This window comes from Schistocerca serialis, chromosome 4 (assembly GCF_023864345.2).
Source record: "Schistocerca serialis cubense isolate TAMUIC-IGC-003099 chromosome 4, iqSchSeri2.2, whole genome shotgun sequence".
NCBI classification, from domain to species: Eukaryota; Metazoa; Arthropoda; class Insecta; order Orthoptera; family Acrididae; genus Schistocerca; species Schistocerca serialis.
In genome coordinates this window covers 741,570,413-741,594,990 of record NC_064641.1, presented here as the reverse complement: position 1 = coordinate 741,594,990, position 24,578 = coordinate 741,570,413, and the positions used below count along the sequence as shown (strand labels likewise).

Sequence of the window (24,578 nt, the reverse complement as noted above, 5' to 3'; positions counted from 1 at the left end):
GAAAGAATGTTTCTTTGGTTACCAAATTTGTTTCGCAGGAGAAAATAATGGAACTTCAATTCTGTTGATCTTGCAGAGGTGATCTATTGATGTGACAAGGGTGAGTTTAAAGACAGAAACTAGTTATTTTCTACAAACGTTTGCTTTGTTGTTGTTGTTGCTGCTGTTGTTGTGGTCTTCAGTCCAAAGACTAGTTTGTTGCAGCTCTCAATGTTACTCTCTCCTGTGCAAGCCTCTTCATCTCCAAGTAACTACTGCAACCTACATTCTTCTGAATCTGCTTACTGTATTCATCTCTTCATCTATCTCTATGATTTTTACCCCCCATGCTTCCCTCTAGTAATAAATTGGTGATCCTTTGTTGCCTCAGAATGTGTCCTACCAACCGATCCCTTCTTCTAGCAAGGTTGTACCACAAATTTTCCTTCTCCCAAACTATATTCAGTAGCTCATTAGTCACGTGATCTATCCATATAATCTTCAGCATTCTTCTGTAACACTACATTTCAAATGCTTTTATTCTCTTCTTGTCTGGACTGTTTATTGTCCATGTTTCACTTCCATACATGGCTATACTCCATACAAATACTTTCAGAAAGGACTTCCTCATACTTAAATCTATACTCGGTGTTAACAAATTTCTCTTCTTCAGAAATGCTATTCTTGCCATTGTGAGTCTGCATTTTGTATCTCCCTACTCCAAACGTCATCAGTTATTTTGCTTCCCAAATAGCAAAACTCATCTACTACTTTAAATGTCTCATTTCCTAAGCTAATTCACTCCACATCATCTGATTTAATTACACTACATTCCATTATTCTTGTCTTGCTTTTGTTGATGTTTCTCTTATATCATCCTTTCAAGACATTGTTCATTCCGTTCAGCTGCAATTTCGAAGTCCTTTGCTGTCTCTGACAGTTTGTTACAGTTCGTTTACAATAATATAATTTGACATTAGGTATAATTATTTCAGTATCTTTCATTCAGTTTAAACTATTACCATCTGTGATTTCTGTTGTGTATGACTTTGTACACAACAGTAAGGAGAGGTGGGTTACAGACTGGCATGGCAACTGTCATTGTAGGGAAGCTAGACAGGAGCAGAAATGATAAGCGAACAAGTTAACACAATAAACAGAAGATTAACTTAACTTGTATTTCTCCAAACATACAAAGGCTCATTACAAATAATACAGAATGAACAGAGTCCAGCTACCCCAGTCTCAGCAAGGATGAGGGTGTCATAGCGTAGCGGCTCCAAGCACAAGTGGGCCGAGCAGCTGCTGCCAACTGTCCTATATTGCAGCGGCAGAAGGTGCTCGTAGTATACAGCTGCTGGAGATGTGGATCAGCAGATGTGCAGCATTGGGTCCACCAGATTCCATGCGACCACTACTGGCATCAGACGGAATCTTGCAATTCCGTTGCCAATTGTGATACTCTGGTAGGTTTGTATTGATATGTGACACCACAGTTTCAGTCTATCATATTTGAGGCACTGAGAACCATTAGAGCCCTAAGCCCAGAAACAAAGTTTTGAAAAGTATAGATGTTTGTGAAAATCACATTTATAGACAAACCATCAGTCTCATTGGCCTAAACTGTTATTTTTAACCAATTCTCAACATCCTATACTTCCTATGAAAAAAATTGTGCACCCACTTTGTTATGAAGTATCAATTAATATTTAAGACTATATTTATTATTAATGTCAATTCACAAAATTTCCACACATAGGCTAGTGACAGTACTGGCTTTTGACTGTTCTCCACGAGAAATGTTTCAAAAATAACTAATAAAGAACAGATACAAACTGTACAATGCATACAGCTATGACATATTCCAGCACTTCATGGTCCAAATTATCGTCATTTTCATTAAGTATCATTAAGTCAATACAACTCTGACTATGAAATATTTCTACTATGTACATGATGTAGACACTAAATTATGCTGTCAACCTTAGACAGCAATTGAGCAGCGAAGAGCAACAAAATTATGCTTTGCAGTTTGGGGCCTTATGGAAATAAATATCCAAGAAATCAGTGAGACAGCTTTTCATGAATGTTCATATATACAGGTGGGGCCTCAGATACAGATAAAGCTAGTTCACTATAAGATAAACATATGTCAGGAGAATGCATACATACTACACTCTGAAAATCGATGACAGTATACTTTAGGCCCTTAAGGTTCTCAGTGCCTCATTAATTCTTTTAACTGAGATGAACCTGTTCCTTGGTTTACTATTGTTTATTTAAAATTACTGATTAATTAATATTATAACTATAATAATATAATGAATACTCAAATATTAATTATAATACTCAGTGTCTTGGCTATCTGAATGGTTTCCAAATGCTACTGCATCTGACAACACTGTGATGCACACCAAACATTTTGGAGCAAGCTTGTCCTCCCATCCATGTAAATCCAAAATTTATATATTCTTCTTTATAGTGGCAGTTATGTTGCACCTTGCTCTATCCTGCTTATACAGGGTGAGACACCTAATGTTACCGCTGGATATATTTCGTAAACCACATCAAATACTGACGAACCGATTCCACAGACCGAATGTGAGGAGAGGGGCTAGTGTAACTGTTTAATACAAACCATACAAAAATGCACGGAAGTATGTTTTTTAACACAAACCTACGTTTTTTTTAAAATGGAACCACGTTAGTTTTGTTAGCACATCTGAACATATAAACAAATACGTAATCAGTGCCGTTTGTTGCATTGTAAAATGTTAATTACATCCGGAGATATTGTAACCTAAAGTTGATGCTTGAAACCTCCGAAGTTCAGTTGCGTGTTGTAACAAACACGGGCCACGGTCAGCGAGCAGCATCTGCAGGGACATGTTTACGATGACGACCGTGTTTACGAGTGTGGCTGTAGTGCACTGTTGTGGTTTGGTCTAGCTGTCGCAGTGTCCGCATGTAGCGCTTGCTGCTATTGTTATTCTGCATTCGTCTCCGCACGCAGACCAACTGTAGTACACTGTGTTACCAGACGTCTGTGATAGTGTAGTGTTGTAGGAACTGTGACCATGGTGTATTCGAACTCTGAAAAGGCGGAGATGATACTCATCTATGGCGAGTGTCGATGAAATGCAGCTGAAGCCTGCAGGGTGTATGCAGAACGGTACCCGGACAGAGAGCATCCAATGTGCCGCACATTGCAAAACATCTACCGCCAACTGTATGCAACAGGTATGGTCGTAGCACGCAAACGGGTCCGTAACAGGCCCGTCACAGGAGAAGCGGGTGCAGTTGGTGTGTTAGCTGCTGTTGCCATGAACCCACACATGAGTACACGGGACATTGCGAGAGCCGGTGGACTGAGTCAAAGTAGTGTCATGCGCATACTGCATCGTCACCGCTTTCACCCGTTTCATGTGTCGCTACATCAGCAATTACATGGTGATGACTTTAATCATAGAGTGCAATTCTGTCAGTGGGCATTAACAGAGAATGTGGTGCAGTTCTACCTGTTTACCGATGAAGCGGGTTTCAAAAACCACGGGGCAGTGAATCTACGGAACATGCATTACTGGTCCGTGGACAATCCTCGCTGGCTGACAGGTAGAGCGACAGCGACTGTGGACTGTAAATGTATGGTGCGGAATCATTGGCGACCACCTCATTGGTCCTCACTTCATTGCAGGGGCCCAAACAGCTGCAACATACATCGCTTTTCTACAGAATGATCTGCCAACATTGCTCAAAAATGTCCCACTGGAAACGCGTTGACGTATGTGGTCTCAGTGTGATGGTGCACCTGCACATTCCGCAATTAACACTAGGCTGACCCTTGACAGGATGTTCGACGGGCGTTTCATAGGACGTGGAGGACGCATAAATTGCCCAGCCCGTTCCCCTGATCTTACACCTCTGTACTTCTTTCTGTGGGGTATATTAAAGGAGAATGTGTACCGTGATGTGCCTACAACCCCAGAGGATATGAAACAACGTATTGTGGCAGCCTGCGGCGACATTACACCAGATGTACTGCGGCGTGTACGACATTCATTACGCCAGAGATTGCAATTGTGTGCAGCAAATGATGGCCACCACATTGAACATCTATTGGCCTGACATGTCGGGATACACACTATTCCACTCCGTAATTGAAAATGGAAACCACGTGTGTACGTGTACCTCAGCCCTCATGGTAATGTACATGTGCGTCAGTGAAAAAGACAATAAAAAGGTGTTAGCATGTGGACGTAATGTGCTGTTCCAGTCTCTTCTGTACCTAAGGTCCATCACCATTCCCTTTGGATCCCTACGTAATTCGGTGCTCTCCGATACACACGATCGAACAGCGGAGGAGTGGTACTCAAGCGTCAACTTTAGGTTACAATATCTCCGGATGTAATTAATATTTTACAATGCAACAAACGGCACTGATTACGTATTTGTTTATATGTTCAGATGTGCTAACAAAACTAACGGGGTTCCATTAAAAAAAAAAACGTAGGCTTGTGTTAAAAAACATACTTCCGTGCATTTTTTTATGGTTTGTATTAACCAATTACACTAGCCCCTCTCCTCACGTTCGGTCTGTGGAATCGATTCGTCAGTATTTGATGTGGTTTACGAAATATATCCAGCGGTAATGTTAGGTGACTCACCCTGTGTATGTTGTTCTGGTTAGTAGATGATGATGACGACAGCACAATTTTTGTTCTCTTTTGAATATTAGTATATTTATCTCCACTAACCTCAGATGTAGAAGAGCTGTCAAAATCCCTGGCTTTCTCTACTAGTCTCTACATGTTGAAAAGAGCACACTGGCAACTAGCAAATGCACAAAACTACTGAAACTAGTATAAAAAAGGATCCCACTCACCACAAAAATGGGACTTTTTTGTGTAGATAATTCTTGGAATGAGGAATCATTCTTTTTGGAGTTGAATGCAAAATTATATAATTGTTATGATGCAATACATGTTTAATTAATATAATCATGAATAATGATTGGTGATTTCTTGCGAACTAGCTATCTTATCTGTAGGAGATTAGAAGACATTAAAAATCTTGTGACACACCAATGTGTCACTACACAGTGGTTCATCTCCATCTACATCTGCATAGATACTTCACAAGCCACTGGACGTTACATGGCAGAGGGTACCCTGTAACATTACTTGTCACTTCCTTTCCTGTTCCACTCACAAATAGAGCAGGGAAAATCAGCTGTCTTAATTCCTCTGTATGAGCCCTAATTTCTCGTATCTTATCTTTGTGGTCCCTACGCATTGGCGGCAGTAAAATCATTCGGCAATCGGCTTCAAATGCCGGTTCTCGAAATTTTCTTAATAGTGTTCCTCAAAAAGTATGTCGCCTTTCCTCCAGGGCTCTCATTTGTGCTCCTGAGGCATCTCTGTAACACTTACATGTTGTTCGAAACTAGCAGCCCGCCTCTGTATTGATTCAATGTCTTCCTTCAATCCAACCTGGTATGAATCCCAAACACTTGAGCAGTGCTCAAGAACAAGTCACACCAGCACCCTAATGCAGTCTAATTTGCGTGTGAACCACTCTTTCATGAAATTCTCCCAATAAACCGAAGTCATCCATTCCCTTTCCCTACCATAGTTCTCACATGCTAGTTCCATCTCATATTGCTTTGCAACATTACACCCAGATATTCAAATGATGTGACTATGTCAAGCAGGACACTAGTAATACTGTATCTGAACATTACAGCTTTGATCTTCCTGTTCATCCACATCAACTTACTTTTTTTCCACATTTGGAGCTAACTGCCATTCATCACACCAACTGGAAATTTTGCCTAAGTCATCTTGTATCTTCCTACAGTCACTCAACTTTGACACTTTACCGTACACCACGGCCACATTTGCTTCCCACCTGGTGTACCAGGGTCCGGGCAAGGTATACGCTGCAGGAGGCGCAGCAGCACCAGGGACAGCGGCAGGTGTTGCCATCCGGCAAGCACCACTAACGTCAAGTTGCAGCACAGCATCCAGGACAGTGCGGATTTGAGTCCGGACCTTCCTGCGGGCCATGGGTGATCAGTACATTCACCTTTGTCCCATGGTCGGACAGAGCTTCTCCTGTGAGAACAATTTCTTGAACATGAAATTTAAAACTTGACGAAGGCCTTAATAGCCAAAAGCTTTAATTGTGACAGTATTTTTGTTGTGCCTATCTGCGACTCAGCATCTCTGCTATATGGGGAATAGCAACTTTCCTTTTCACAATATTGCTACATTCCATCCTCGATTTTTCATTGTTTGATTTTTGCTTGACGGCTTTTCTTACCTGAATAAAGAAATGGTACCGAATACTGCTGTATCACTCTACACTGCCCCTTGACGGTCTTTTCCTCTGTTACTGTTTTATTTTGCATAACTATACTCAATGTCCGTATTTCTTTCACTTCTTTCCTGTGTTTCTCTTGCCGCCTTACAAACTGCACTGCACGCTCTTCTTACGAGCCACACTGTATCAACCGTCTCAGCCGCACACAACAGACTGCTACAAGACCACAGTGATTGTTGGTGCACCATCTTATGTCCCACATTACTCCCACTGATATAATTAATCCTATACTTTCAAATTGATCACTCTCCATGTGTAATTTCACGTATTTTTGCGTTTTAACTCCTGCACCTTTCTGGATCCACACGATCTTGTATCCTACGAACCTCTCCCCACCCCCGACTCTTTCTCCATTCTACCCCTGTTCACACCCACTAATTCCACCTCATCCAATCACATCTGCCATCCCCCTTCTTCACATTTATCCACCTTCAGAACAGCTACCCACAGTAATATATAGTTTTTTATTATTTATTCTTTACTTTGATCCTTCTGACTTCTCGCCAATTGTAGAGAGTTTTTACCTTTCGCTATCATTGACTCCCTCAGATTTCAACTTGTTTCCCCCCTTTTCAGCCATTTCATCCTTTTTGTGAATTTTACACGTATTTGGGTGTATTTTTGCGAAATCTTTTGGACATAATTCTACATTATTTATGTAATTTTTCATGTTTTTTCCACCTCCATGGATCCTTGCTCCTTCCATCTGCATCAATACAGAAAAGTTTCCTTACCCCTAGCCAGATCCTAGTTCCACATTCTGTTCCTGCATTGTTGCTTAGCTCATAGCATCCCTTACCATCAAATTACCCATCTCTGGCTGCCACCCCTCCTTCCACAATGACCTCCACCTATCCAGATTCCGCCAATCGTTGGGACTCACCACCATAGTCCTGCAAAACCATATTAACCAAGCCCAAACCTCTTTGCAGTACCTTCTCCTCATGCACAAAATTCTCCTGCTATGCAATCCCAAATTCCTGGAACCCATAACACACATTAAAACGACCTTCTCTCATTCCCCAAATCCCACAACATGCAAACTAACCTTACATCCACAGAAAGAACTGCAGTCCACCATCTAAAAACTGATCCCGACCTTATAATCCTACCTACAGACAAAGGCTCCATCACTGTTGTTTTGAACTGCAAGGATTAGCTGGTGGAAGAACTCCACCAGCTGTCAGATACATCCACCTACAAACTGTGCCACAGTGACTCTACTCCAGAAATCCAGCAGGATCTCCAGTCACTACTCAAATCCTTAGGCCCATCCAATAACCTCTCATCGGAGTCCATCTCTCTCTACTCATCCCCACCACTCTCCACACTCCTACCTTCTACATGCTTCCTAAAGTCCATAAACCTAACCACCCAGGACAGCCCATTGTGGCCGTTTACTGTGTCCCCACTGAGAGAATCTCTGCTCTCGTAGACCAACACCTTCAACCTATTACCCAGAACCCATCCTCCTATATAAAAGATACCAACCATTTCCTCCACTGCTTTTCAACCGTTCCTGTCCCCTTACCATACGGTGTCCTGCCCATCACTATTAATGCCACATTTACACTAATATTTTTAATGCCCATGGACTTACTGCTATTAAACACTCGTTCCCAATGCCCGATGGATTCCAAACCAACAACTTCCTTCCTTGTCGCCATGACCAACTATATCTCACGTACAATTACTTCTCCTTTGAAGGCATTACCTACAAACAAATCCAGGGTACGGCTACGGGCACCCGCATGACACCATCCTATGCCAACCTATTCATAGGTCATCTAGTAAAATCCTTCCTAAAAGCCCAGAATCCTAAACCCCTCACCTGGTTCAGATTCGATGATGAAATCTTTGCTATATGGATCGAGGGTGAGGACACACTATCCACATTCCTCCAGAATCTCAACAACTTCTCCCCCATTTGATTCACCTGGTTCTACTCAACCCAACAAGCCACCTTCCCAGATGTTGACCTCCAGCTCAAAGATGGCTACATCAGTATCTCCATCCATATCAAACCTACTAACCACCAACAATACCTCCACTTCGACAGCTGCCACTCGTTCTATACCATGAAGTCCCTTCCGTACAGCCTAGCCACCCATTGTAGTCGCATCTGCAATGACGATCCATCCCTCTCGAAATCCTGCCCACTGTCCTTCCCACCCCTCCCACAATGGTATTCTACCGTCCACCGAACCTACGCAATATAATCGTCCATCCTTCCCTGCTCCCAATCCCTTACCTCATGGCTCATACCACTGTAATAGACCTAGATGCAAGACCTGTCCCATACATCCTCCCACCACCACCTACTCCAGTCTGGTCACTAACATCACCCGTCCCATCAAAGGCAGGACTACCTGTGAAACCAGTCTTGTAGTCTACAAGCTAAGCTGCAACCACTGTGCTGTATTCTATGTACGGATGATAAACAACAAGCTGTCTGTCCACATGAATGGCACCGACATACTGTGACTAAGAAACAAGTGGACCACCCTGTTGCTGAACGCGCTGCCAAACATGATATCCTGTCCCCAGCCATCCAACCCCTTCCCTGTTCCCATTCCAGCACTACACAGCCGTCACTCCACCATCACATCTAGTCTTTTTATTTCTCTCCTTTTCTGCTCCCCCCCCCCCCCCCCCACCCGCCCCGGCCTCTGTCTAATCTGCAGCACTTCATTGTCTGCCATCCCCACCATACTATCCCTCCTCCTCCTCCTCGCACCAGCCTCCTCCTTACCCCCACCCAGTTGCCACTCCTATCATTCACTGGTCACAATGTGGTTTCAGTTGCCTGAGACTACAGTCGTGTGTTGAGTTTTGTTTGTGTGAGAATGCGTGCGTGTGTATATGTGTGTGTGTGTGTGTGTGTGTGTGTGTGTGTCGGCTATTGCCGACAAAGACCTTAGTGGCCAAAAGCTTTAATTGTGAGTCTTTTTGTTGTGCCTACCTGCAACTCAGCATCTTCGCTATATGGTGAGTAGCAACTTTCCTTTTCACAATATCGTTACATACCATCCTAATTTTCCATTGTTTGATTAAATTTAAAATTTTGGCTTTCGTGGTTGAGAAAGATACGGAAAATGAAATTATACTGTATACAGTAGCATACACTGCCACCACAATTAGAGGGTGCAGGACACGTTTATTTCCAAATTTATTTACAATGCCCCATTTGTAGTGCAAGGAACTCCTCACACTAATGCATACTATCGGTATACAGTCAAGTAGTAAAGAAGGTTTGTAGATAAAGATGATGGAGTGGGCTACCTGAAGGAATGAAGAGACAGTGCGAAAATTTATGCTTATTGTAAATAGTGCCGTATTATTCTGTTGAACTGTGTAAAAAGATTAACAGAGCGGAAAGCACGTACCTGGTGAAAGTAATAATTATCTGTAATTATTTTTGCTGTTTATGTACTGAAAATAAATTCTTTGGTAAGATTTTGAAAATGATAAAAATTTGAGAAGTAGCTACCCATATTGGCTTGAAAGCTAAATGAATGGGCAGTTTAAAGTTTCTAGTAAACAACTGTAAATTCTGAACAAATTTTAAATCATGTTTGTGTAAAAGCTTGTATAATATATTCTGCTTTCTATTTATGTATTACATGTTCTCTGATGTATGTGTCATTATCATATGGGTGTATCCATTGTTATCTAGTGCTCTATGTACACAGAATTCCTTCTCCATGATGAAATGTTATGTAAAATGTAACTAATGTTTCCTTTGTGAATAAGGTGATATAATATTCTTTGTCTTTGTATTGTTATCTATGTAAAATGAGTGCTGCAGTGATGTGTTTGTAAATTTTTTTTCTTTGCATAACACTGTCTGAGCTGTTACAGATATTTCCCTGATGTATCCCTAACAGGAAACATCACTGAAACATGGAGAACATGTAACACTGTTATCAGTATCATCTATAATGGTCTTATCTAATTTATTTGTCTGGGTTTGCTGAATGTGACTTCTTTATAACCATGCTTTTTGACATAACATCCATGCAAATGTTTTATTCATTATTTATGATAATTTATGTAATTGTAATTAATAAATGGATGTAATTTCTAAAGTAATGTGCTGTGAAAGAATGTAAAAGTTAAAACTTCAATTGTAATACTGGTTCATGCGTACGGAAAGTAGGTCTGTAATCATGTAAAACTTGGACGGCAGTCCCTTTGCAATGGAACTAGCTAGGCAGGAATAGAAAAGGTGGATCTGGTGGTCGAACTGCAAAGCTCCTTTGTGGCATGAGTCAGTCAGTGGATAGCTGGCAAAAGGTGCACATCTTGTGGACTGAAAAAGATGCAAAGAACTGCAACATTATATAAGATAGCCTCAGATGTGTAATTAATTTGGCTTATTATTCATGGCATATTTTGGTTAACCCTTTACTATGAAAATCCAACACCATGAAGAGAATTTTTAGAGTTTGTTACACAGGAAGAGCCATGGATACTTTTACTGTCTTTTTTGAATAGCATAGTAAATTGACACTGCCACCACATTCATTTCAAATTTTCAGTTGTGTACAATATAACTGCATGTACCATTTACATGGTTTCATTTTCAATAATAAGTTTGTGTTCTGTAAATTATTGCTGTGTCACCGTAATTTATCCTTAATCATTTATTTAGACAGGGTCCTATTCCAAGTGCTACAACAAATCCAAGTACTCTATTTTACTGAAATGAAAAGCAACTACCTTCCTTTACAACAGTTAATAAACTTTGTGGAGTTGTGAAGTTCATAATTATTTTGTGAGCACAAGTTTTGAAATGCTCCAAATAGTTTTCATCAAGTACAATTATTAAGAGAACATTTAAAGTATTCAGTTCAAAGATTTTTCTTATTGAAAGAACAGTTTTTACAATTACATGTGTTATGTAGTTACCAGTGTTTCCCACATTGTGTTATGACTAAAATGTTCAAACTTGGTTTGAGTCTGCCAACGGACTAGTTTCTGGATCCTCATGCTATAGTTGAGCCACATTTAAATGTTGTATTACAATAACAGCAATCAAGAACAAGCAACTGGCTACAAATTTTCAAACTATACTAGATCCAGGTATTATATATTCCACTTGAGCTAAGTAATAATAGGAAATGAATTTTCCTTGAGAATGCAAATAATAATCAGTACTTCATAACTATTTCAGTAATGATAATTTCCTATAATTAAACTTTTGTCAAAGACAGTAGTGCTCCAGCATTAGTAATTCTTTACCTATTATTATCCTCCTACTGTAATGTACAGATATAAGTGTTATTGAGAGCCAGTTGTTGCCTAAACACATTAATACTCCTCCTGTGTAGTTCAAGACAAATCACTGCTACATTACTTGCTAAACTGTGCTACTGTCTCATCAGAAAAAGAGAAGTTCAGTACCAACAGTCAACTTTCTTTATGAACCATATTAGTACTGGTAACAACTCTGCCTAATAAGACTGGCGACCATTTCCTTTTATGTAAATATAATTTACTTGTTACTAATAGAACCTGGTTTAATTCCCGGTTGTCTTGCTACTGCTTCCTTTCAAAAGAAATCTTTAAGGAAACAAAATAGTCCAATACCTTACCATTACACACAATCACGGTCACAAAAATAAAAATTTTTGCACATGAGTAACATTATCATCATATCATTAATTAATAGTAGCTGGTAATTTTATGCTTTTCTCATGACATGACTAGTTGTTCTGCTGGGGCAAGAGAGTTACAATAAAACTTGCTCAAATTGGCACGTGTATAACTCAGAAATCTGCCCGATGCATTCAGTGCACTTTTATATGCTGATATTTTTTAATAAAGCGGAATGTGCCTGACACAGAAAAGGAAAGCAAATTTTAGAATATACTTAATAATTCATTGTATAATGTGGAAAAGAGCCTATATAGTATAACTGTATTACAGGTCATTAGTTATTCACAACTCTACATGGATGTTACTTTTCACACCTCTGTTAAGCGGCGCAACCCCAAGAAGACAGATCCAGCGCAGCATGGCGTGGTGCTGCTGGTGTGGACCTAAAACTGCACCGCTCTGTGCAACAACGAATAAGTTATGCTCAGTGTCGGTAAAGTGTATCAAAGGAAATGGTTCATTTGTCAGCACTCTGTTTGTCCACTTTCTCATTTTTCTCATTATTGATGCATGCTGGTGCACACAGGAACATTGTTGCACATCTAGCAACATTCTGCAGCAATGTGCACAGTGAAAGAGGTGGGTACTGTTCCATTAAACAATCGTTTTACCCAACAAGGTCATTATTTTCTGCGAGTTTCAGTTGACTAGTAGCATTTTAAGAGATACACTAACATGATGCCGAACAAACAGTACGTGTCGTTAACACTTAACGAAAAGATTAATGTAATCGAAGTGAGTGAAGAAGATAACCTCTTGGTGCGCAAAATTATGTTGCATTTCAAATGTGGTAAAACACAAATTTATGAGACTTTAAGAAACAAGGACAAGATTAGAGACAAATGGATGAAACGGAATGCGCAAATGAAAAGAAAGGTGAAAAAGACTAGAAATGAAGAAATTAACGAAATAGTGCAGGAATGGTTCGTAAGTGTGTGGGCAAGAAACTTACCTTTATCTGGACGCATGTTGCAGAGTGAGGCTCTGAAAGTTGCTAAAGAGCTTGGAATTATGGAGTTTAAAGAATCCTGAGGATGGCTGGACAGTTTCAAAGCTAGGCACATCATCGTGTGGAATAAAGTGTGTGGGAAGCTAAGGATGTGCAGGAAAGTGTAGCAACAGAATGGAAGACAATACTGCCCAGCTTAATTGTGAATTATGACCCGAAAGACGTGTTCAGTACTGATGAAACAGGACTGTTTTATCGCATGTTGCCTTCAAAATCGCTAGTAGTTTGAGGTGAAAAGTGCACCGGCAGAAAAATGTCCAAGGAAAGACTCACTGTATTGCTGTGTGGAAACATGTTAGGTGAAATGGAGAAGCCTCTGGAAAGGCGGCAAAACCGTGTTGTTTCAAAAACATAGATGTCAGTAAGCTTCCAGGCATGTGGCGAAGCAATAAAAGGCGTGGGTGGTGAGTGGTCTTATGGTAGAACAGCTGGGCTCTTTCAATGCCAAAATAAAAAAAAAGGAAATAGCCAAGTTATCCTTTTCCTAGACAGTGCAACCTGTCACCTGAAAGTAATGCCATCAGACGTTAAATTAGCATGGCTCCCTCCAGGTTCAACCAGCCTCACACATCCTCTGGAGCAGGGGGTTATTTACACATTCAAGTGTCATTATAGGCGATTACTAATGCAATCGCTTATTCTTAGTGTTGAAGAAGCCGAAAGTGCGTTTGCTCTTGCACGGTCAGTTTCTGTCCTGGATGCAGTAAATTGGATTGGATTGGCAGTAAAGAAAATAAAACCCAAAACTGCCACAATGTGCTTCAACAAAGTGGGGTTTTTGGGACAAGAACAAGATGCTTCTGTGGCCACTGAAGTTCAAGAAAATGCAGCAGAAATTGCTGAATTAATGAAAATGCAAAACATTTCATGTAGTGCAGATGATTACATTCAAAGTGATGACTTTCTGTCAACTCCCTCCACTTTCACTTCAGCAACAGATTTAATAGAAATCCCCAACACAGAGGATGACGATGATGATGATGAAGAAACAAAGGAAGAAGAAGAGGACAAAATGATGTCCCTAGAGAAATTAATATGACTGAAAAAGCCATTGCATGCATAAACAACGTTATGCAATTTGCAGCACACGCAAATTCACACACAAATTCTTCCAGCTTGTTGGAACTATTGTATGGTGGAAAAAATTACCTAGAAAAAACAGTTTTGAACAGGAAATTACAACAAGTTTCCTTCCTTGATACGTGGCAAAAAAAGTGAAATGTAAAGCAAATAAACATGGGAATAATACATATGTAAATACAATAATAAATGAATTTAAAGTTTGAGTAAAAATATAGAAATGTCGTGTTATTTATCAATTAGTGTCACAGCGCACTGTTCTATTGTCCAATATACAGTAAATGAACATCTACTGCACTGAAGCAAAGGTACGTAAATAAAGTATGAACTCCGTCTTCAGGCCACAAGTGGCCCATCAGGACCATCTGACTGCTGGGTCATCCTCTGCTGATGATGCGGATAGGAGGGGCGTGTGGTCAGCACACTGCACTCCCGGGCGTTATGATGGTTTTCTTTGACCGGAGCCGCTACTATTTGGTCGAGTAGCTCCTCAGTTGGCATCACGAGGCTGAGTGCACCCCGAAAAATGGCAACAGCGCATGGCAGCCCGGATGGTCACCCATCCATGTGCCGGCCACGCCCGACAGCGCTTAACTTCGGTGATCTGACGGGAACTGATGTACAAATTTTACGTAGTCCAGTGAGTTTTGTGTAATCCGGAGACTTGTTGAATTTGGAAAATTATTTTAGCCCCATGTGATACCATTTTGAGCAAGTTTTACTGTATAAAGTCTAGTATTGTGTATGTAAATTCATTTGTATTTGCTGTTTTACATGTTTCTATAGTGATAATGTGGATGAGAGAGAGAGAGAGAGAGAGAGAGAGAGAGAGAGAGAGAGAGAGAGAGAGAGAGAGAGAGAGTTCCTGCAGTGACAGAAGTCTAATATTCCATATGTAAGTGCAATTTTACATTATTATTATTATTAACAATTGTACTTAAGTTAGTGTATTGATTTGCAGTGAAATTATGACAAATAGTAAACTACATAAGCACGTACAAATAAAGGAACAGCTCACTATCAAATGTAGAATAATTTGATTTAAAAATGTGAATGTCAAAACAGTTCTTGGAAACAAGTTGTGCTTTGTAAAATAAATTATTTACAATATGACTGGAATAGAGCTGTTTCTTCATAATAAGAAGAAACCTTTCATTCTTAGTCATTACCTTTCCCACATCGTTGCATAATTGATAAATAAAAGTTATAATTTTAACGAAAAGTTGTTTGTAACACATTTACACAAAATGGAAATAATGAGATATCACTTTACCCAAATAATATGAGAACACCTCAAGGAGATGCAAAGTGTATACACTTGTTTGAGACACAGCAATCATATCTGTTACTCCAAAAGACCTCTGTATTCGTTCTGCATGCCAATAATTGTATAGTTTGGTTACAGTTATGCAATAATGCTTAACAGTTAAGATAGCGGTTACACACCAACAGTGTCAAGATAAGTGGCCTACTGCTCAGTTTGCTGAGAGTTAGTGACAGGCACATTTATGTCAAAATGGGGTAGAGAGCCCAATGAAAAGAGTGCAAATGAGAAAGGGAAGAGCTGCCAGGGTTGGCAGTCATGTGTGTGTGAGATGTGCTTGCTTGGTGCGTGAATGGCATGTGTGTCTCTTTTGCTGATGGAGGTCATGGCCGAAAGCTTTGAGTAAGAGTCTTAATTGAGCCTGTCTGCAGCTTAATGTGTCTTCTTTACAGTAAGTAGCAACCTATAATTTCCTTCATTCTTCATAATCTTGTAAATTTCAAATTATAGTGCAGCCCATGTTTGTGCTTAGCTTAAGACTTGACAGGTAAGCTTAAACTGTTGCAAGCAGCAGTAGTAGTTTGGAGTAGCTGCCACAGGGTACTGATTAAAGTTTTTATTAAGTTCTTGCACAATATGAGGATAGGGTAAATTTGCTGTATGAGAGACTAATTTCACTTATTTGCTAGAACATGTAATCTGTTTCTCTCCTACAGTCTACAAAAAATAATTTGTCAAGTTATTGTCTGGCATTCCATGGTGATGACAATTAATATTACTCCACAAAATTATGTGTAGCACCTCTGGTCTCATAATGTATTTTTGCCTATACATATAAGTGAAAGCTGTATTTTTCACATGTTTAAGGGGAAGTAAAGGGAGCTGTATTTTCCAAATTTCAAGACAGGTGTATCTTTACTGCTAATTGCTGTATTTATTAACAAGTTAGAAATAAATAAGTTCATTTACAATGATAATCAAATTAACTGAATTTGTTTTTATAAGAAAGGCAGTCTGCACTGGATAACAATTTATTTAAAATTAGCCCAAGCAACACAATAAATCAAAACTCTGAACAAGACTTTTTAAAGAAATAGTTCATTTTGCATAATAATAAACATCACAATGTATCAATGTATTCATTACATAACATGGAAATATATATTATCTGTGGAACAATTATTCACCATTTCACATCATAAATGAATAATTTAATCTGAAGCAACAGTTATAATTTGGATCCTGTATATGATATGACAAAATGAACAAGAAATTACAATTATGAAGCCCTGCATGAAGAGTGGATAATATTGAATGTTAAAGATCAAGGCTATCATTGATGATTAGGCCAAAGCACTGAATACATCTGTCATATTTTAAAAGCATCAATAGTAGTTGAACATATGATAAGTCTCTGAAAGCACTGTGGATTTGCAGCAAGGCAAATACTATTTATTTTGCAAAACTTATTTGAGTTGCAGTCAGTTATCCATTACCTGACCAAATACATACTGGTCACAATCAATGGAGAAAACAATGCAGTAACAACATCAAAACGTGTTTGCATTACAGGTACATCAAGCAGTTGCTTCATATTCTTCATTCATTCAAACAGAAAAGATGAACAACAAAAAGTAACATCTGTTACCTGCATAATTTGAGGGTCGGGGGTATTAAACTGCAAGATGGGTGCATCATGAGCTAATAACATTTTCCCAGTTTTAACATAGATACAGTCTCAAATGAATAATTAAAAGCTACTCTTTATATCCAATATGTATACTCTCTCCTTTAATAGTTTCCCCATTCTGCATGTACTTAGTGTCATGTCTGAATGAAGCACGTAAGTACATATACTGCAAGAATATGATGGACTGCAAAGAAACAGTGAAGCTGTATAACCAAATAACCTGTAAAAAGACAATAATTTAGAAACAGGTGGGCACTCATACTGCATTAAGAATAAACTATCACTATACTGCTTAGTGCTATTCATGTATATGCTATCTAACTTTGATCGAGTAAATTAGAATAAAAACTTTGACTTTGAAAAACAGCTGCTGCCTTCTCAGTAGCTATATGGCAGCTGTTAATCTGCTGCTAATAGTTAAGTATTTACTAGATTAAAACTGTATTTTTCAAAGAAAATATTTTCTTACATCTGTCAATACTGAGTCTTATTTACAGTACAATACTACTACTCACATAGCTTTATAACAAATATTGTTACTTGGCATATATCTAACAAAACTTTTCAGTCTTTGAATCCAAATATTCAGATAATTTACAGTTTATGTACATTTTCAATTTTCCTTTGAATTGGTACTCATTCCCAATTTCTTGCTTTTATGACAGGAGCTTGTTTTAATCTTCTTAAAAGAATACATAACTCTTTTCTGAACCCCGGAAAAGGGTGAAAAGTTTACAAAAAAATTACTTTTATGTCCTTTGTTGTGACTGTGTAAATCACAGTTCAGATGAAACTGATTTTTTGTCATCAACAAGGAAAATGTTAAGGAGTAAACATACTGGAAAATGACTGTAAGAACTCCCAAGAGCCTGAGAAAGGCTTCTGCAAGGATACATTCATTATTTTACACAATATTTTTACTGTTTGCTTCCATTGAATAAACACTTTATTTACATTAAGTGAATTGGTCCAGAATTTTATTCCATCAGACAACAGAGAGTGAAAATATGCGAAAATTAGCCAATGATCTGAAATGAAAATGTCTAAATTTGGATTTATAAGTCCAAAATGTAATATATTGGCTCTTCCACAAAAAGCGATATTCAATGCAGAAGCACAATTGCGCTAAGTCCAGAACCATTTGAAAGTCACCACGCAATGTTTTAACTGAATACATATCATTAGAGAGAGAGAGAGAGAGAGAGAGAGGGGGAGAGAGAGAGAGAGAGAGAGAGAGAGAGAGAGAGAGAGAGAGAGAGCGAGTGAACAACAACTCAGATGGACAAGTATCAAGAGGAATTTGGAGTACTGTCAAACGAAACATCCCTGCATTGTGTTGAGCAATTTATGGGGACCATAGGAAATTTTAAATATGGACTGCAAATATGGAGATGTAAATATGAATCCCACACCCTAACCATTGCATTGGTTGTTGTTGGTTGATTTGGAGGAGGGGACCAAACAATGAAGTCATCGGTCCCATCGGATTAAGGAAGGAAGTTGGTCGTGCCATTTCATTTCAAAGGAACCATCCTGGCATTTGCCTGAAGCGATTTAGGGATATCATGGAAAACCTAAATCAGGAAGGCCAGATGTAGATTTGAACCACTGTCCTCCCAACTTTAACCACAGTGTCACTTTATTTGGCTTGACACAAAGACAGTAACAGACTGCCCACCGGTAATATTTGGATTTCGTCCCTTAGCTGCATACCCTTATATTGTCCGTCACACTCTTGTTCTCCCTTTTCCTGAAACACTTCTTTTTTAGCTCAGTATCCTGATTATTTTGATCCAGTAGTCCCCTCTAACAGTTCAGCTACCTTACTTCCTTTTAGGGTTCTGTGCCTCAATGGGTAAAAACAAAACCCTTCCAGGATCACTTTGGCGTCTGTCTGTCTGACTGGCTGGCTGGCTGGCTGGCTGTTAAGACCCCGGGAACGGGTACACATATCCAGTTGAAATTGATATCACATACTATGGCCTATGATCCATTGGCAGAGCAAAAACTTAAGCTTATAAGTCAAGGCAATCAAAAGATACAGCCATTTACATCACCCATAGGGTACTTCCCGTTTGTCTAGACTCACGAAATTTGGCAAGGAACAAGTTTCAATGAACAAATAAAGGGAAATAATTACATCACACACAAAAAAAATTGTCATTCATTACCTCAGTGTCTGTCTGCCCGTCCATCTGTTAAGCCCCACTTCCATCAGGAACAGGTAGACATATCATGTTGAAATTAATGTCATGTAGTAACATCTATTGTCACTTGGCATTTAGTAAATGTAAGCTTCCAAATCAACGCAACCAAAGGATGTGGCCATCTAGGTCACATATTTTGATACTCGCAAACCCACCCATCAGAACCTGTAGGGTGCCTCCCCATTTGGCAAGAAGAACGGTTTCACAGTACAAGTAAAGGAAAAAAACCTGAAAATTGTTAATATGTAATTATAGTACATGAAAAAAAAAATCATTTGTCATCTGTTTTCTGATATCAAACTTTAATTCAAAGCATTCTTGAAAGTTTTGGAATTCCTGGGACTAATATCTTTCAGGTTTCAATGGTGCTAACAGACAAAAACTGTCAAGATTCTCAGTTCCCAGAATGGATGAACTGTCTGTATAAATAATTAAGTTTGTACAGAACCCTCAGTGCGTCAGTCCTTGTCGCACCTGACCAATTTTTTTACTGTCATCATCTGTTGCAATGTATGCCACTCTCAATAACATATACTAGTGGAAGAACAGCACAGCATAATGGGCAAAATATACCATCCAAAATTAATTGAAAATAGTGACCAGTAGAAAAAGGATTTAGGCACTAACATCTCTGACCCATCCTTATCAACCACACATCATTCTTTCAGATCAAAGAACGGTCTGCTAACACAGCCACAGTCATTTGCAAAAACATCCTTCAAGCTAGAATTAAAAGTGACAAGCTGCAGTGCAGAATTTTAATAAGAGGTTGGCTCAGATGAGAAGCCTCGTTACAAACTCTTAGAATACCTGTGCTTCTGAGTACAAAGTGTAAAGAAAGGAAAGAGGATTAGGATTTAACATCCCATCAATGAACAGGTCATTAGAGTTGGAGCACAAGTTCAGATTTGGAAAGGAAACTGTTCATGCCCTTTCAAAGGCATCATCCTGTCATTTACCTTATGTTATTTGTGGAAACTGCAGAAATCTAAATCTAGATGGCTGTATGAGGATTTGAACTGCTGTCTTCCTGAGTAAGATTCCAGTGTCTTTGTACTAAGCCAATTCATTTGATAGAAAATGGAGAGTCATCTTAAGAACTGGGCCTGGAGTGTGGTATCTATAATGTGTAAGTGCAAAGAACAGTGTATTGCAGTCCAATTACTGCAATGTTGTTTGTGCTGTGTCAAATGCAATGTGGAGGACCCGCCAACACCAACATCAAAGACACCTGAAGAGGTCAATGTTTGGTTGAAGGAAAAAAATTGTTTAAGGATGAGCTAATTTTATTTTCCTAGATTTCTTCTGACATAATAAACAAAAGTCTGTTCACTTGTCTCATTGCTTGTGATACAATTTTTCTTTTTTGAGTTCACAGATTTCTATTTCTTTTCCTCCTGTTCTCCTATTCATGTCTTGCATATCACTGTCCTCTCAACAGGCCCCACTACTCGTAAGTAGATACTAGTGTAGTATCCTCGTCAATTCCTGTGACACGTAGCGTGTAGAACTAGCATTTCATGATTTGCTTCACAGCTAACTCTACTGCCAATGACTGTATATAAGAAACAACTTACTACTTAATATCTGCATTCTGTTCAAAATTTCCTCTGTATATACCATGTTCAAGGACCCATAAAGCTTGTCACATCAATATATAACCATGAGTTAGTAACACAACGGTATATATTCAATGAAAAGTGGTTCTGTATTGTCTAAATAACATAAGTAAACTACGGATAAGAAACTGACCTCACAAGGCAAACAGTGAGCTGTCAGAGTCAGCTTCCTTATTAAGCTGCCGGTGATGTGAACGTCCCTGTAGTGTAGAGGTTGTGCTGGTTGTGCTGTTGGTAACAGTGGGAAGAGCCTCTGCAGCTGCTGCCCTCTCTGCCAGGAATCGCTCAAATTCACTGCTAGTCAGCGACTCCTCGGGAGCTGCTCCACTGCCACTAGATCGTGCAGGCTAAAAGTAATGGAAATTATTTTGTATTCTCTATGCACTACAAAGCCAACTAGGACAAACTTATGGCCACAGAAAATGCTAATTATAAGGCAAAGCATGAAAGTTTATTGAAGCAGTGAAATTTTACTTATGAGACAATGTTTATCTTTTTGTAATATTTAAGGTGTCCAGCAGATGTGAAATATATTGGAACCACAGCTTTAAAATAGAGAACCATATCCACTGAACTATCATGCAATGCCTCAAAAATGAGGGCATAGCTTTGATCACCACCTGCTTTTTACATTTTTTTCTCCAAAGAAGCTTTTATGAAGAACGAGACAGTGGAATGAATGGAATGGTGACTGAAAATGCACTTGAAGATAAACGTGAACTCCAGAGGTCAGCAACACTGCTACCAGTTAAACTTCAATTATTGGCTTTCAATGTTTGTGGACAGTGTGAGTTGTTATCTATTAAGGTCATAGGTTATAGTACAGTAACGATTTTCCATTAAAGTATAATTTTTTTATCTAATTCATAAACATACTGTATCCTTAACATAAATCAATGCTATATTATTTTTCCATCCCATAACTGTCGACGCAGCTACTGAGTTATGTTACTATGACAGTGAACGTTTTCTTTTCATAGATGCCCCAAATTAAATATTGAGTTCATATTCCATCACATTCATGTGTGTCAAAAGTTAACTTATACGTGTCAGATATTTCTGAGATGTGTGCCCTATCTATAGCATGCATTCTTCACAGTAAACCACTTCACAAAAATCTGTCAGATTTGGGGTGTAAGTTATGAATGCCTCATCACATTTCTGACTTGGAAAAAAAACTAGTAACATATATGAAAATGCACAGAAAGAAAAAAAAAAGTATAAAGAATCAATAAGGAATGGTAAAGTGTGCTGTAACTAAGGTCTCAAGACTGTAGTGGACTATGACTGCAGCTTACAACACTAGATACGCTACATAATATATCGAGTTTGAAATACTACACACTTCTTTCAAACAATGGAAAGCCTGGGGTGGAATAACAATAATATTAAAAGGATAGATTGCTACTCATCAAATAGAGGGGGAACTGAGTGGCAGACAGGCACAATCAAAAAGAGCTGCTAGATATTATTCAGCTATTGGACTAAGTCATCTATATGCCAAATTTAAACAAATGCAAAATCCCCAAGGTTGGTGATCTTTTACAGAAGCCTAAAATTTAGTGTAGACTTCAATGTGAGATGCTCATAATAGTTTTCACAATGAAACTTTGTCTTGAGAACTGGGAGAAAATCCAAAGAGGTTTTGGTTGTGTGTAAAGAATGCTGGTGGCAAGACACAATCAGTGCCTTCTCTTCAGGATAGCAATAGAAATACTATCGATGACAGTGCTGCTAAAGCAGAATTACTAAACACAACCTTCCAAAATTCCTTCACCAAAGATGATGAAGTAAATATTCCAAAATATGAATCAACAACAGCTGCCTACTTGAGTAACTTAGATGTAGATATCCTTTGAGTAGTGAAGCAAATTAAATCACTTAATAAAACCAAACTTTCCAGTCCAGACTGTATAACAATTAGGTTAGGTTCCTTTCAGAGTATGCTGATGCAATTACTCCACACTTAACTATCATATACAACTGCTCACTCAATGAAAGGCCCGTACCCAAAGACTGGAAAGGTCACAACAGTATCCAAGAAAGGCAATAGGAGTAATCCACTAAATTACAGGCCCATATAATTGAAGTTGATATGCAGCAGGATTTTGGAACATATATTGTGTTCAAACATTATGAATTACCTCAAAGAGAACGATCTACTGACACACAGTCAACAACGATTTAGAAGACATGAAACACAACTAGATCTTTACTCACACTAAGTGTTGAGTGCTATTGACATGGGATTTCAAATTGATTCCTTGTTTCTAGATTTCCAGAAGGCTTTTGACACCATACCTTACAAGTGGCTTGTAATCAAATTGCGTGCTTATGGAATATTGTCTCAGTTATGTAACTGGATTTCTGATTTTGTCAGAGAGGTCACGGTTTGTAGTAACTGACAGAAAGTCATCAAGTAAAACAGAAGTGATTTCTGGCATTTCCCAATGTCATGCTGTAGACCACGTGCTGTTCCTTATCTACGAAAAAAATTTAGCAGACATTCTGAGCAGCTGTCTTAGGTGGTAAGCAGATGGTGCTGTCTTTTGTCATCTAGTAAAGTGAACAGAAGATCAAAAAGAGATTTCAATAAGATATAAGATATCTGTATGGTGCGAAAACCAGCAACTGACTCTAAATAATGAGAAGTGTGAGATCATCTACATGAGTGCTAAAATGAATCCATTAGACTACAGTTACACTATACAATAATCAAATCAAAAAGCCGTAAGTTCAACTAAATACCTAGGAATTAAAATTAATGAACAACTTAAATTGGAAAGAAAACACAGAAAATTTGTAGGAAAGGCTAACCAAAGAGTGCGTTTTATTGGCAGAACACTCTGAAGATGTGACAGACCTACTAAAGAGACTGCCAACACTATGCTTGTCTGTCCTCTTTTGGAGTACTGCTGTGCAGTGTGGATTCCTTACCACACAGAATTAATGGAGTACACTGAGAAAGTTCAAAGAAAGGCAGCATATTTTGTACTATAGAAAAACAGGGAAGAGAGTTCCATGTGTGTGATACAGGATTTGGGACGGACAGCATTCAAACAAAGGTGTTTCTTGTTGCGGTGGGATCATCTCACAAAATGTCAATCACCACTTTCTCCTCCGAATGTGAAAATATTAAACATATTTAAATAATAAAATAAGGAAAAATCAGAGCTCACACAGAAAGATATAGGTGTTTGTTTTTCCCATGCACTGTTCGAGAGTGGAATAATAGAAAATTTTGTGAAGGTGGTTTGATGAACCCTCTGCCACGGACTCAAGTATGATTTTCAAAGTTGCCATGTAGATGTCTCTCTCTCTCTCTCTCTCTCTCTCTCTCTCTCTCTCTCTCTCTCTCTCTCACACACACACACACACACACACACACACACACATGCGACCACTGTTGCCTCCAGTCTTTACGACTCAATTGTTACTGTGTCTGTCAAGGTTTAGTGCCCGGAGACAACAGTGGCTGTGTGTGTCCTTTTTTTGCTGACTACACCTGATGCAGGACTTAGCCTGACAGCAAAACAATATATACCAGTCTTTTCATTGTGTTTGTCTGCCACTGAACACCTTTCATTTACTAATATTCAATAATATCAATACCTTCTGCCTAATTATTTCCGCCATTGTGGAATTCCAATTTATTTGGTAAAATTACTAAGTGGTAGTGCATTTTGAG

The 24,578-nt window shown here is 38.8% G+C and overlaps 1 protein-coding gene across 2 annotated transcripts in view; it reads right to left on the bottom strand.

The window, feature by feature from the left end:
• Positions 1-16,288: 16,288 nt before the first annotated feature.
• Positions 16,289-24,578, bottom strand: part of LOC126473264 (TOM1-like protein 2) — a 127,274-nt gene continuing 118,984 nt past the window's right edge. For both annotated transcript variants that reach the window (XM_050100215.1, XM_050100216.1), the window contains 2 exons: positions 21,024-21,237; positions 16,289-17,284 (listed from right to left, as the gene is read on the bottom strand). In XM_050100215.1, the coding sequence (XP_049956172.1) occupies positions 21,025-21,237 (213 nt within the window). In that variant the 3' untranslated portion in view covers positions 16,289-17,284; position 21,024. The remainder of the gene's footprint in view (positions 17,285-21,023; positions 21,238-24,578) is intronic.